This window comes from Penicillium robsamsonii, assembly GCF_028829455.1.
Source record: "Penicillium robsamsonii strain IBT 29466 chromosome Unknown utg000001l_segment0_segment0, whole genome shotgun sequence".
Classification (NCBI taxonomy): Eukaryota; Fungi; Ascomycota; class Eurotiomycetes; order Eurotiales; family Aspergillaceae; genus Penicillium; species Penicillium robsamsonii.
This window is the reverse complement of record NW_026643219.1, coordinates 5,322,064-5,335,521: the sequence shown is the minus strand read 5'-3', so window position 1 is coordinate 5,335,521 and position 13,458 is coordinate 5,322,064. Positions and strand designations below refer to the sequence as shown.

Sequence of the window (13,458 nt, the reverse complement as noted above, 5' to 3'; positions counted from 1 at the left end):
TCTAGTCTTTTCCCAATAACTTTTGCACCTTGGTCACCTTATCCTCAAAGGACTGCACTTTATCCGTCCTGGAGATCATTAGCATTAAGTGGATTGCCCAACCCGAAAAGAAAACCCACCTCGACCCAACACGAATATCAGTATGAATGCGAACAATGCCTTTCTCATGCAGAATGGTATGCGCCTGTCCGATGACCTGATGAACCCGGTCCCAAGATCCCTCTACAAAAGCAAAGTCAGTAAATATAGAAGTGTTACCCGGCCTTGTCAGCTCTCAGCTCGCATTCTCTCCCTTGCTTTCAGTTTCAGCTGCAAGAATGGGGATGAGAGCAAGTTCCATACAAATACACGGAGGCGGAACTGCAGAGGCCGGAATAATGTACTATAATACTATAGTATTATAGTATATAGGCATATATTCTATACGTACCGACGGTTGTGCCTGCGGAATGCATGACATACTTCAAACCGCATGTTTCAATCAGCCGCTGGACGTCAGCGACCTGGTTAGCAACCGAGGGCGAAGAGGTACCGATCTAGAGATTGTTAGTTGGGATGGAGATGAAAGAGACTTTTCGACTTACAGGGACCAGGCAGAAATCGGCGACACAGTGATCAGGGGTTGGGATAGAAGTCATGGTGAGGTACAATGGTGGGGTAAAAAGGGAAGGTGAGATATTTTGGGGGATATATAAGAGAGAATAGAGATGAGGTGAGGATGTGGTCAGTGTGACATTATATCGGCAAGGCTGAAACTTCATGTTTTATAGAAATCAAAAGTACTACGCTTTACACGATTTACACATTTACCGATTTACACCTTTACACCTTTAACACTCGCCTGAACACTCGAGCCTCCTTATCATCTCACATCTGCAGAGCATCTGCATCTCTACAGTTCGAGGCATATTGCTGACCGCCATTGCCCCGATAAATGCGACTTCAACTTTGCCCTTGACATCTTTTTTTTCTTAAAAATTCCAAGACTCCATGAACTCCTAAGACTCTACTTTTATGGTATGATCGACTCCAGGGGGTGCGCCACTCTTATTGAGTCCCCACAACTAAACCCTGCTCTTTTTTTTTGTCACCCCGGGTTTTTGTTTTAGAGAATATCGGGCTTCTTTGTCCGGAATCTCCGAAATCTTCAGTCCCCTGAGTTTTGGTCTATTTTGTTCTTAAATTTTTCCCGCATCTCACTTTCGTCAGAACTGATTGGACCTCCCACCGTGCCCAATCCAAACTCGGTTTAGCCCCATCACTGGGATATCCATCACCTGCTGAGGCGTTCGTATACATTCTCAACCTGTCGATCTGGGAGTTCATTCAATACATTTATCTGTGGCGGGGATACCTGATTTGTCGATTATCACGTCATGATCACAGATATAACTTGGATTTTCAGCCCAACACCCATTCCTCTAACGGATGACCAAACGAAATCGTCTTGAACTCCCAAGGGGAGTTCAACTCGTTTACCTTGCCGAGGGAGGAGCAAATGTGATTTATCGATTTGTCGGAAATCTAGGACTCGGCAAAAAAGACCCGAGGCCGCTATCTCCGTCTGCACTCGACACGGATCATTGCAACCTACCGCCCCAATTCAAGGGAAAATTGCTCCGACTCCGCAAAGAAACCGCAGCCGACATCTCGTACAAAGAGATAGTCCGAAACTTTGACACTATCATCCGGCCGTTATTTAACCCCGAGGAACTAGTCGACCAAACCCTCATCAGACTCCCAGAGGGTCTCCTCTCCAGCTGCAATGAGCAGCTCAGATCTGCCGAACTAAACGGCGCGCGTCCAAAGAAGCGTCATGGCGGTTATCTCTGCCTACATGAGCCGTTCGGCCTCCTCATCACCGACATGACGACGACTGGAGATCCCAACGCTAGCCTGGCCGAGCTGAAACCCAAGTGGCTCACCCAGTCGCCATCGGCACCCGCGACAGCGTACAGGTGTCGGACCTGCGCGCTGAGGGAGATGAAAAACCGCGAGTTGCAACTCCAAGGCCTCAAAGAGCAACGGTTGTTCTGTCCGTTGGATCTGGTGTCGGAGCAGTATGAGAATGTGCTGCGGGCGACGGGGTTGATCAAGGGCTGCAAGGATCGATCGCGGCTAGCTCGGATTTTGTATCGCAACCCGACACTTCAGAGGCTCCAGTCGCTGCAGAAGACTGAAAGAGATGTCGGGCTGCAGGGTCCGGCGGCACAGTCTCGGGAGATGTCGCTTGCGATGACTCTGCGGGACTGTACGATGTTTATCAAGGTGAGTCATGCTGCAAACCCAGGGATTGTCGTTCCAGTCAAGATTAAAATCCTGTCTTGGAAAAACATGGTTCAGATTCGAATATTGACCTCCCCCCCCCCCCCAACAGATCCCCCATGATGAAAAGTCACCCGTTGAAATCCGCCTTGGCGACCTCGATTTGAAGACAGGCGCCGGTGGGAAAGCTGGCTACTGGCGACACCTGGAAACACAACTGATTAACCAGGGCTGGTATCGGGGAAGCAACATGAGTCAAGATTCCGGCGAGTGCTCTTTGCATAACCCGCGAAGACCCTCTCAGTCTCATTTATTATGAGACTATATCAACCTCGTTTGGAATGGCGATTCGAGTTGATGCATTGCATTTTTTTTTAATGATGTGAACAACGGCAATGGATGCGGCGAGTTTGCTTGGCGTGGCTCTGACTTGTATAATAATTCCTTTTGACTTTATGATTTATTTCGGGGGAGGACTTTTTCGGGCTTTATTGTTTCACGGGTTGGACTTGGGCAAGGGTGGGTTTCTGATATTATTCTTTAATGATTGCACGTTGGAATATGAACTTTTAAGAAAGACTCTGGTATCGGTCAAAAGGAGCCACTAAGCCCTACCTATAAGCTCCGGCCATCCTACATTAGCAGTCGATAAAATAGGTACACTTTCTTGGATTCCTGTAGGGCTGTATTGTAGGCTTATTGAACTTGCCGGCAGGTAGATTTGGCAGCCCTGTGCTCGGGGCCTCTCAGACAAGGGCGCTGAAGATGTCATCGAATTTCTGTGGCGCATCCTTATTAGCAGCTTCTTTAGCATGCTGGTCGGCCTCTGTATTCCATTCCCTTGGAACATGCCAGAATTGAATCCGCATTCCTTTTCTCATTCCACTGTTCCACCTCGAGTAAAGATTTCCAGAGGTCCTTATTCTTGACAGGTGCTCTCATGCTCGTTGTCCAGTCGTTCTGTATCCATCTCTTGACCCATTTCGTCGCACCCTCTACCACATATCCAGAGTCTGTAGCAATGACTAGACAGGTACAGCCTTCACCAGGCCAGTATCGTGGTCACGCGGAATCAAATTTGATCGATCTACCATGGTCGTATCTTGTCTCTCGGCCTCGGCTTCTCACGGCCAGTTCTTTCCAATTCTTTCCAATTCTTTCCAACTGTAGATATTACTTGATTTCGGTTTGTGTGGAGTGGTGGACTTGAATAATGGGAAGATGTCAACTGAGAATATTAGGTTGATGGGGAAAGATATGCTGGGGGTGTATGGGATAGGATCTAAATATGGATGGGAGAGAGCAAGGAGATGGACGGCTTTGTATAGATCACACCGCCGTATGGAAACAGGAACTCGATGAAGATCGCGATGTAATGAAGATCATTGATCGGTCTCAGCTCTGACACCAATTCTGCATTATCATATTGTCACACTGTAGCACTCTATGAAAAGAGATCAGCCCGGTTATAGTATACATGTGGTAAAATAGTACTATAATGCAAGAAGGATATCTCCCTGGAAGAGCCAAGAGATAATGTGGGAAACGATACAGCATATTTTACCAGACATAAAAACCAAGATATGAGGCCTGGAGGCGCCATATCTGACATTCGACAGATAACCTCCCCACTTCCCGCATCCCACTTCCAACTCCCCAAAATCCTGGACGATGGACCCCAAAGTCGGAATCGGCGTCTTTGTTTTCAACGCGGCTGGTAAATTTGTCATTGGCAAACGAAAGGGGAGTCTTGGTGCCGGTAAGTCCACATGCAACACGCAAGAATTACGCTTATTTGGGGTTCAAGGCACATGGGCATTACCAGGCGGACATCTCGAATTTGGTGAATCCTTCGAGACCTGCGCAGCCCGTGAGACCCTCGAAGAAACAGGTCTGAAGATCCGGGATGTGCGGTTTCTAAATGCCACGAATTCAATCATGAAAGCAGAGCAGAAGCACTACATTACCATTTATATGGGGGGTGTCTGTGAGGAGAATGATCCTCAGGTAAGTAGATATTTATTGTTATGAGAACTTGCTTTTTTGTTTGGCACCCTTCATTGCATATTCCCGTATTGTGGCTTTTTATCACACAGAACGAGCTTACTTGTTTCTGTAGATCCTTGAGCCAGAGAAGTGTGAAAAGTGGGAATGGACCTCATGGGATGAATTGCGGGCGTATGGGGAGAAGGCTGGGTTTGAGGACAGGAAGTTGTTTTTGCCTCTTGTGGAATTGTTCAAACAGCGACCGGATTTTCGGGTTTGAATTTTCTACAAAATTCACAGGCTCGGAGTGGAGAGGAGAGAGAATTACTGCACGACGAAAATCGAAAAGCGGGAACTATTGAACTTCGCCCCTAGATTAGAGCCAAAGCTGCTAGAGAGCGAACTGGCGAATCCATTAGCGAACTGGCAAGCGGGGCGAATTGCCCAGTTGGTAGCGATCTGGCCAGTTCGCTCCTGCCTACGGCAACCATTCATAGAGCTGACATCATTCAAATCAAGTTGCATCTGATACTCGGACACTTTAATCAAGAGATGTCCCAGGTCCCATAATTCATCCTTCCACTCATCCTTTCAAATGGAGACGCCTTGAAGCGTTGTTTTGACGTTTCCTTGACTGCGATATCTAGACAGGCCGGCCAGAATTTTCATCAGCAATGCGCTTAATCCTCACTCGCAGGACTATTCTCGATAGGTATGATCGCATTGCCTCTTGTAGCCACAGTGGCAAGGCCCTGAGGGACCCAACCGCCGATGCACGCCTAGGCACGATGGTTTGCCCACTTGTTCGAGTCACAATATGGTCCACTACTGCCTGAGAGACTTCTTTTGGATCTAGGAGTGGTTGACGGAAATCTGCTTCATATTGAGTGAAGCCTTCGATCAGGGGAGTCCGAACCCAAAGGGGGTGAATGGAGCTGGGTCTTGTCAGCATGATTTCTTTTGATGAAAGGCTTTCCCAAACTAACCTCGTTCGTACATTCGGAGCCTTGTACCAATATTTCAACTCCTGCCGAAGGCCTTCCTGGAAAGCAAGAGCGCTAGCCTTCGAACACGCATAGCCCACCATCTCGCCTACAGTAAGAAAGCTCGCAACACTCGCCACCGAAACGACATGGCCACGGTTCATACGAACCATATACGGAAGAAATTCTTTCAAGATGAGGAAATGAGAGACGATGTTCACATCGAATGTCTGGCGCAACTTCTCCTCTGGAATTTCGAGGATAGTACCATGGTGGAAAACGGCAGCATTGTTCACAATAACCGTCGGCTCTCCATGCGACTTTCTAATAGCGGCGCCCGTTTCGGAAAGAGATGTAGCAGATGCTATATCTGTTTGATAGAATGTGACGTTTCCCGGAAGGTCAAAGGTTGGTCGGTTGATATCGAGGACCACCACGCGTACTTTGTTGCGAGCAAGCTCTTCCAGTATTTGTCTGCCAATGCCTCCACTCCCACCGGTCAAGAGGACTAGCTCATTCTCTGGGATCCATGCCTCACTGGCTTGGAAGTTATTCAAAATTCGCTCTGAGATGTTTGTATGGAGGTAGTAAAGGACGAGAGAGCCGATCAAAAGGCTCAACGAAGTTGTGATGATTGGAGCATTCAAATAGTCAAACATCGTGTCCAAGAAGGCACAAGAAGGCACAAGAAGGGGAAATAGATACAAATCAAAGACGACTCCTTTTCGAGCACTTCTACCTCTGATATGCTGACCCAGTGCGGGGCTGTGTCATACCAAGATCAATTGTCATCTTTGCCAAGAGTGAGATTTGGTGTATATTGCGGTAAGGCAGTTACACTGACTACATATGACAGGAGTGTGCAAGGTGTGTGCTACAGTGAATTATCGGAGTGATATTTCTCTCGCCGTAGATTGTTACATATGAGTCCTGATACTCAAGGCACATGGGAAACGATCCTAGTCTTTAGCCTATATTTATCTAGGAACGACAACCATGGCAAACGGGCATCGAACCAAGCAAACAGAGCAGAGAGACAAATGCCCTCTCCCAATAAGCCATGCAGATTGACGTCTCTCACTTTATATATTACTCTCTTTAACACAGGGCTATAATTCATTATATGGGAAAGGCCACGTAGTCACCAAACCATCCGGTAAATCTCCCAGAGATGGACTCAAATCCGCATTAGTATACGATGGCCGCATAGTTGCAATCTGACAGCCTTTGGCATCAGAGGAAGACACTTCTTCCGGGTAGAATAAGATACGACCTCTTATGCATGTGGAGATTGTCATTGATAAACCTGTTGAATGGAGCCATGTCAACTGTCGATTCGTAGTGTATGTAGCTTGTAATTGTCATAGGGCCGGCGATCAGGATGAATATGGTGACGAAGGTAGTTTTCCAGGCTAAACAGGGGTTCCCTTTACAGATTCTATATGTAAGCAGGGATTCACAGGGTGTTTGTAGGTCAATAGCCATAATAGATAGTGGGTATAAGTATAATAGACGGTACTATAGCATGAAGATTCATGAGGGAACAGAAATCAACGGAACGTGCTAGAATCTTGGGGTAAAATGAAGATGATAGAGAAGATCAGGGCCTCAGGTACCTGCCAAGCCCAAAACAAGAACTGGAAACACCTTGGCATTTGCTTGACTTATGCTTAGAACAAAGAACAAAAATCAACTTGAACCAAAAACCCAGTCGGATACAATAACAGCAACAGTCGCAACCTGTCCAAATGTCAGTCTATACATACCGCCGTGTGGACTCGGAACACTCACCAACGAGATATCAACTCCAGGCATTATAATGACCTCCATCGCAGGCCGATACCCCTGTCTTGACCCTCTCATCAAAGCCAATTTCTCATTATGATGAATACTCTCCCGAACCTCAGCAACCTTCCGATCTCCGTCAACAATATCAAAAAGCGCCAGCGCATTGCCGTGTCGTTCAATATGCAAAGTAAGCATCTTCTCATCCACGCGTTTCCCCTCAAACGCCGCCGCATTCTCGAACGAAAGATCAAAATTCCCAGACGACGTGTTCCCCAATGTCCATCGCGGAGCGCCAGTAGCTATCGTCGCAATATCACATCCGGGCAAGCTAACCCACCAACTATTCGTCCATGACAATTTTCGATGCAGCTCAAAGAGCGGCAGGCCCGAATGATCGCGGAACTCCCGACATGAGCGGTCGGTGTATTTGCGGCCGGTCACCGTAAACTGTGGCGTGCCATCCTCTTCAGTGATTTTATATGCGACAGCAGAGTGGGGAGTGCCGAAGGGTCTGAGTACGAGGGTGGTCTTTGAACGGGCTATGTATTGGTTGCGGAAGGCGATGTCGCGATTTGGTGATCGGAGGGTTTTGCGGGGCTTTTGGGTGAATGTTTGCGATAGCCGAGCGTTGGAGTAATAGGTGTAGGACATGGCTGTCGGTACTGTTTGTTCGCAAGATGTACGCACTGGGTCTATGATGGGTGGCTCTTTATACCTCCAGGGATAAGTTGTACAAGTGTATCTTGAGCTACATGTCCTTGTTGCGGTATTTATTTCGCCCAATGCTTGATGATCTTACTAAATCCTGAGCCACATGCCAAGGATTGTAGATGAAGCTATCCCCCTCAGGGCTTCAGCGGGGTAAGTAATGTGCTTGTGGCTGCATGTCTCGACTACCCAGGTGTATTATGATTGATAACATGGACTCAGCCACCTCTCATATCTCTCGAATGCAAGTGTCCTAAGATTTAGAGAACCAGTCTGTAATCTCAAGAAACCAACCTCGGGATGAAGTAGAAGGTGGAGATGATGAGTCATGCACCCAGGTGACCGTTAGGCAACCGAATATCATCTCACATCTTCCAACTGGCTGCACAATGGGAAAATTCACTGTGAAATCGCTAGACCATCTGGTCCTAACGGTCCGCAGTATCCCCAAAACTGTCGCATTCTATACAACCTACCTTGGCATGCGGCACGAGATCTTTACACCAGCTAACCAATCCATTCAAAGGTAACCCCTCTTTTGATATCTTAATGTTTAGAAGTCATTGACGATGATAGACATGCCCTCATCTTTGGATATCAGAAAATAAACCTCCACCAATCCGGCAAGGAATTCGAACCCAAGGCCCGGGATGTTATGCCAGGAAGTGCCGATCTATGCTTTTTGACAGACGAAGCTGTGGAAAATGTCTTGAAAGCATTTCAGGATGCGAGAATGGAAGTATGTACATTCTTTGCATATGGTGTAGATAGAGACTAATCTTGACAGATTTTGGAAGGCGCCCAGGTTGTAGAACGAACCGGGGCTGTTGGGAAGATTCGCAGTGTATACGTGAGAGATCCTGATGGGAATCTTATCGAGTGAGCCTTTCTCCTTTTTTCCTTGGAGTATCAAGTCGGCTAACCCCAGCTGCAGAGTGTCGAACTATGCTTGATGAACCCACCTGGGACCCATAGTCATAGAGATTCTCTTTCACTTTTCATGCCTTCTATGCTTCTCCTATCGGGGGATTAGGACAAATTCCGATTATACCAATATGTACACGGTAGTTGTCCTGCTCCTTAGGCGATGCAAATGACTCGACAATGATATTGACAATACTCTCACCATTAACAGAGTCTCAGATCTTTTTAAATTGATACATGACCTGGATCATATCTTCGCCCTCATTTTTGATCCGGTATTCATTAGACGAGCAGCTACCAGCACCAACGCACCCAGAAAGAAGGTTGACCCGCCCCAGATCTGCACCCCAATGTAACCGCCGGCCCTAGCAATGAGAGCTCCCCCAAGGGGTGGGCCAGTCAGACAGGCAAAGCTCACCACCGTAAAGCCCATGCCGATGCGGACTCCGGTTTTGCTTAAGTCGGGCGTGAGACTAGAGAGTGTTGATGGCCAGAGGCCCTGCACACCATTGGAAAATATGCCATAGAGCACAGCAAAGATGTACAGGCCCGCGGTCGAATGAACAGCAGCCCAGCAAAACATCATCAAACTAGCACCCAGGGTAAGTGGAATGATGGTGTTGAGTGGTCCAAACCTAGAATCGGCCAAATAGGCAGGGATGAGGCGACCAATGATTCCCGCGCCATTGGTTACAATGATCAGATTGGTTGACTCCGAGTAAGTCAGGCCAAGAACGCTGCGGCCAAATGCACCAATGTAATAGAAGGCGAAGTATAACCCCCAGAAATTCAGAAACATGCCCAGACAGAAAAGCACGTAGGTCGGTTCCCTAAATGCGGCCCACTCAATGAGAGGACCAGCTCTGCGCGGGGGTAATCGAGTCTGCAACAGAAGCATGGCAGGGATACTCGTAGCGAACATGACAAATCCCAACACCCTAACCGTCCAGCCGAATCCGATCGCCGGCATGAGAGCCTTCACCAAGCCGGGAAGAAGCATGCCTCCAGTCCCACTTCCAACCAGACAGAACGCCAACGCAAACACTCTCCGCCCAGAGAAATAAGTAGCGACCAGTCCCATCACAGGGCAGAACTGCAGACCACTGCCAAGGCCTGTGCAGACTCCCTGGGCGAGGAAGAGCTGCCAATAGCGCGTCGATAGCGAAGTCATGAACACCCCGAGAAGCTGCAGAAGGATCCCCGCATAAAAGACTGGGCGGAAGAAGCCCGCATCCAGGGCCCGGCCGGAGAATGTCCCGACAAAGAAAATGAGGAAAATCTGCACGGATCCAACCCATGAAATCGCAGATGGTGAAACGCCAAGCGTCGATTGATAGTAGGCCTGGAACACGCCAAAGCTGGCAATGTACCCCCAGGTGTTGAACGCCACCAGATGGCCCATAGCAGCTTGCGTCCATGCTTTCGCTCCTCCGTCGGGCGGGGATCCAATGAACGAAGACTGTCGGTCGTGTGAAGACTCGGGGGCTTGATTTTTCTCTGTCATGGTGGGAGGTACAATACGATGTGAATCATCCAATGTGGTGAAATAGTGAAGTTGGGATGGTTCAGTCTCTTTGTGTTCGTCTCGAAGAGCATAATAAAACCTTGGAATGACTCAAAGTGTGAACTAAGAAGCAATTATGACAACCCGTTTTACCCGCTATACCCGCTATATCCACGGTTCTTTTGACGGGTGTGTATACAAATATTTCAAGGTAGGTTCAAGGTAGGTTCAAGGTCTATTATTCTATGCATTTGGGCATCTCTAGAGATCCACCTTACATGCCAAGCACCGGTGGATCGACAGGCTCCGTTATCTCATTTACCTTGTCCGGTCGTCTATGGTTGTCCATGGTACTTTTGTTCTATCCTTTCAACTCGGGTCCCTGGCCTTGCATGTGGGCAATTCAACGGTGCTTCAGCGCCTCTCGTAGCGTTATCATCTCCTCAAAGTGGTTATTGGTAATTTCATTACAGATATTCTTGGGAGACTCTTCTGCTAGTCATCGACTCGGTGATTATTGATCACCATCAGCGAATTATCGACCACGAAAGTAGGGTCTGAAACGCATCAGTTCTACTATTTGCTATGCCTTGAAATCGTCATGTTTAAAGCTGCCCAGATGTCGCATCGGCTGAGAATTCTGCTATATTGGCTTGGTTTCGTTTACTCTTGGATCTTTACCGAATCTGGGCAAGCGTCTCCTAGGACTTTATATATAGGATTGTATTAAGTAGAATCACCGAACCACAGAATTCCAAAACCCACCCTTCTGACCAATTAGCGAATATCAAACATTCTCCATAAAAGTTGGTGGGTTTTACTCCCATTTTATGCAACATCAATACAATGACGACATCGTGGATCAGTCGTCCTGGACAGATAGGGCCGCTGCCCTCTCGCGTAAACAGATGGTCCATATAAAGTATCTGAAGGGGTGAATCATGATCTTTACAACCCCCAATAGCAAATCTCGCCGAATCCCGAAAAATGCTTCGGATTTGTCCAAGTCGTTTCCAGGATATCTTGATATGGGGTTGAAAGATGAAGTCTCGACAATAGGGAGAATGATTATGTTTTGACTTTATTTGCTCACCTACACGCAGTTTTATGGATTCGATTGTTTCCCAATATCAAACTCAATATTTAACCGTTCAGGATAATTGTTGATGATTCCCGTTCCTGGGGACCGACTAGCTCAGGTACGCGATGCACTTCCATTCTGTTAATTCCTCATTTCGTTTTCGGTTTTGTTTTTGTTTTTTTTTTTTGAAAAAAAGAAAAGAAAAAAAGAAAATGGCACGCGATGATGATACTTTTATCTGTGACTTACTTTTCATGGTGAAATTTGATACCTTATGTTTCAAGACGGGTCTCTGAGCGTGCCAATTTTACCTTGTGTTTTGCAATCTGCATCTTATGTGACCATGCTAACTCAAGTGAAGTCTCTAGTTATCTTGGAAGAAGGGCTTGATTCTTTTAATACATTGTAATATTTGCGACCGAATTTCCCAACTGGTTGTAGGCATCTGGTACACCGGGTTTGGCTACCTACCAGTAGATAGCTTCAATTACCAAAGAATTTATACTTCTGCTATAAGCACTTTACAAAGTAACTAATTTGATAATATAACTACTTGCTGATTAACCTGCTGATCAATGAATTACTACGCAGTTCCAAGGTTATTTCCGTAATTCCGCTATATCGGCTGAAATTGCCCCTAGCTACGGATTGGCAATCGAGTGATAAGCAAAGCCCTGGAGAGCGTTTGGGTAATAGTATATAATCGACCCATCCACATAAAATCAGTCTATACAACTCACCTGGACCCCCAAAATGACAACCCGCCTGCAAGTCCCTCTAAATGCCATCACCTGCGCACTATCCAGAACCAGTCCTACACGTCCGGTATCCACCCGCCAAGCCCATCTATATCGAACTCCAACACCTCGTCCATTCTCCTCAGCCCCAGCAAACATGTCCGGCCTAATTGATCTAGCTAAAAACAGGCGCACGATCTATAAGCTCGACAAGAAAAGTCCAGTCCCAGACTCCAAAATCGAGGAGCTTGTCAATGCCGCCATCCTGCATGTTCCCAGTGCATTCAATACCCAGTCTACACGCCTAGTCGTGCTCTTACATGAACAGCACGATAGACTGTGGGATATCGCCATCGAGACTTTCCAAGGTCTTGTTAATGGAGGTAAAATTTCGCAAGAGATGTGGGAGAAGCAGACGTTGCCCAAGCTACTTGGTTTTAAGGGGGCATATGGAACGGTACGTAGTTTAATTTTTTTTTTTTCCTCTTGGTTTTTGGTTTTCTCCTGAACCTCGAGATACCCAGTCCTGTCCATCGCTAATCAATACCCAGGTCCTCTTCTACGAAGACCCAGCACACATCAAACCCATGCAGGAGAAATTTGCTACATACAAGGATAACTTCCTGCCGTGGGCGGACCACTCCAATGCTATGCACCAGTACTTTCGTACGTTCATTTTCTCCTCTTTCTTGTTGTTTGTTATCTAACATTTACCAGTCTGGACGGGCCTTGAAGCGCTCGGCTTCGGTGCAAACTTGCAGCACTACAGCCCGCTCATTGACGCTGGCGTTGCAAAGCAGTGGGACCTGCCCAGTGAATGGCGGAATGTTGCTCAGCTAGTCTTTGGGGGTCCTGGAAATGATGCTGGAGAGAAGGTACAGAAGCCTGTTGAGGAAAGGGTTAAGATTTTTGGGAAGCTGTAGGTTAGATATAGATGAGGGAAGAATCGTGCTGTAAATTTTGGTATATATCAGAGCATCTCTCTCTTGCAAAGAAGCCACAAAGTCTTGAAGACTCGGGTAAAAGTAAACCTCTTCTGGGGACTTTTTCTACGACAGAATGCCTTTAAGCCTGGTTTTGCTAATAAACCAGTACCCATTCGGTCCTCTTTAGGTTTATTATTTTCGCTCCGTCAAAAGATTCCAAGAAAGATTAACTCAAGGATGTTATAAGCATATAAGCATATACATAGAAAGGCGTTAAGGTAATGGATCGCTTATAAGGACTAGTTACCGAACAAAATGCAAGATAGAGAGTGAAATACAGAACTATTCCCAGGTCTTTGATTATTATGAGGGTTACTGGTAGGTGATATATTTATACTGCTCTTAACAAGTTTGGTATTATATATCCGGCATATGAATTAGTCTCTTTGAAAGTAGCCGACTATCTTGATTTAGGCTTGAAGCTATTTCCCTGATACCGTTCCTTTGTACTAGGATCGGCACGCGAATAGACGGACTCGAACGTTACGTAATTACG

The 13,458-nt window shown here is 46.8% G+C and overlaps 8 protein-coding genes across 8 annotated transcripts; 4 read left to right on the top strand and 4 right to left on the bottom strand.

The window, feature by feature from the left end:
- Window position 1: 1 nt before the first annotated feature.
- N7447_002089 (thiamine-binding protein) lies at window positions 2-638 on the bottom strand (the record flags this gene model as incomplete). The annotated part of the gene is made up of 4 exons (XM_057226365.1): window positions 2-68; window positions 120-222; window positions 431-536; window positions 585-638. 4 exons carry the CDS (start codon window positions 636-638, stop codon window positions 2-4), a joined length of 330 nt encoding a protein of 109 aa, XP_057090381.1.
- A 790-nt stretch (window positions 639-1,428) lies between these two features.
- Window positions 1,429-2,584, top strand: N7447_002088 (inositol-pentakisphosphate 2-kinase; the record flags this gene model as incomplete). The annotated part of the gene is made up of 2 exons (XM_057226364.1): window positions 1,429-2,268; window positions 2,378-2,584. The coding sequence occupies 2 exons, from the start codon at window positions 1,429-1,431 to the stop codon at window positions 2,582-2,584; spliced, it is 1,047 nt and encodes a 348-aa protein (XP_057090380.1).
- A 1,352-nt stretch (window positions 2,585-3,936) lies between these two features.
- Window positions 3,937-4,531, top strand: N7447_002087 (nucleotide triphosphate diphosphatase NUDT15; the record flags this gene model as incomplete). Its single annotated transcript, XM_057226363.1, has 3 exons — window positions 3,937-4,024; window positions 4,073-4,272; window positions 4,385-4,531. 3 exons carry the CDS (start codon window positions 3,937-3,939, stop codon window positions 4,529-4,531), a joined length of 435 nt encoding a protein of 144 aa, XP_057090379.1.
- Window positions 4,532-4,894: 363 nt separating this feature from the next.
- On the bottom strand, window positions 4,895-5,893 carry N7447_002086 (uncharacterized protein; the record flags this gene model as incomplete). Its single annotated transcript, XM_057226362.1, has 2 exons — window positions 4,895-5,186; window positions 5,238-5,893. 2 exons carry the CDS (start codon window positions 5,891-5,893, stop codon window positions 4,895-4,897), a joined length of 948 nt encoding a protein of 315 aa, XP_057090378.1.
- A 1,030-nt stretch (window positions 5,894-6,923) lies between these two features.
- N7447_002085 (uncharacterized protein) lies at window positions 6,924-7,673 on the bottom strand (the record flags this gene model as incomplete). Its single annotated transcript, XM_057226361.1, has 2 exons — window positions 6,924-6,974; window positions 7,026-7,673. The coding sequence occupies 2 exons, from the start codon at window positions 7,671-7,673 to the stop codon at window positions 6,924-6,926; spliced, it is 699 nt and encodes a 232-aa protein (XP_057090377.1).
- Window positions 7,674-8,119: 446 nt separating this feature from the next.
- On the top strand, window positions 8,120-8,613 carry N7447_002084 (VOC family protein; the record flags this gene model as incomplete). Its single annotated transcript, XM_057226360.1, has 3 exons — window positions 8,120-8,256; window positions 8,307-8,469; window positions 8,518-8,613. The coding sequence occupies 3 exons, from the start codon at window positions 8,120-8,122 to the stop codon at window positions 8,611-8,613; spliced, it is 396 nt and encodes a 131-aa protein (XP_057090376.1).
- Window positions 8,614-8,901: 288 nt separating this feature from the next.
- Window positions 8,902-10,158, bottom strand: N7447_002083 (Major facilitator superfamily domain general substrate transporter; the record flags this gene model as incomplete). Its single annotated transcript, XM_057226359.1, has 1 exon — window positions 8,902-10,158. One exon carries the CDS (start codon window positions 10,156-10,158, stop codon window positions 8,902-8,904), a length of 1,257 nt encoding a protein of 418 aa, XP_057090375.1.
- A 1,834-nt stretch (window positions 10,159-11,992) lies between these two features.
- N7447_002082 (nitroreductase family protein) lies at window positions 11,993-12,899 on the top strand (the record flags this gene model as incomplete). The annotated part of the gene is made up of 3 exons (XM_057226358.1): window positions 11,993-12,433; window positions 12,528-12,642; window positions 12,694-12,899. 3 exons carry the CDS (start codon window positions 11,993-11,995, stop codon window positions 12,897-12,899), a joined length of 762 nt encoding a protein of 253 aa, XP_057090374.1.
- Window positions 12,900-13,458: the final 559 nt, after the last annotated feature.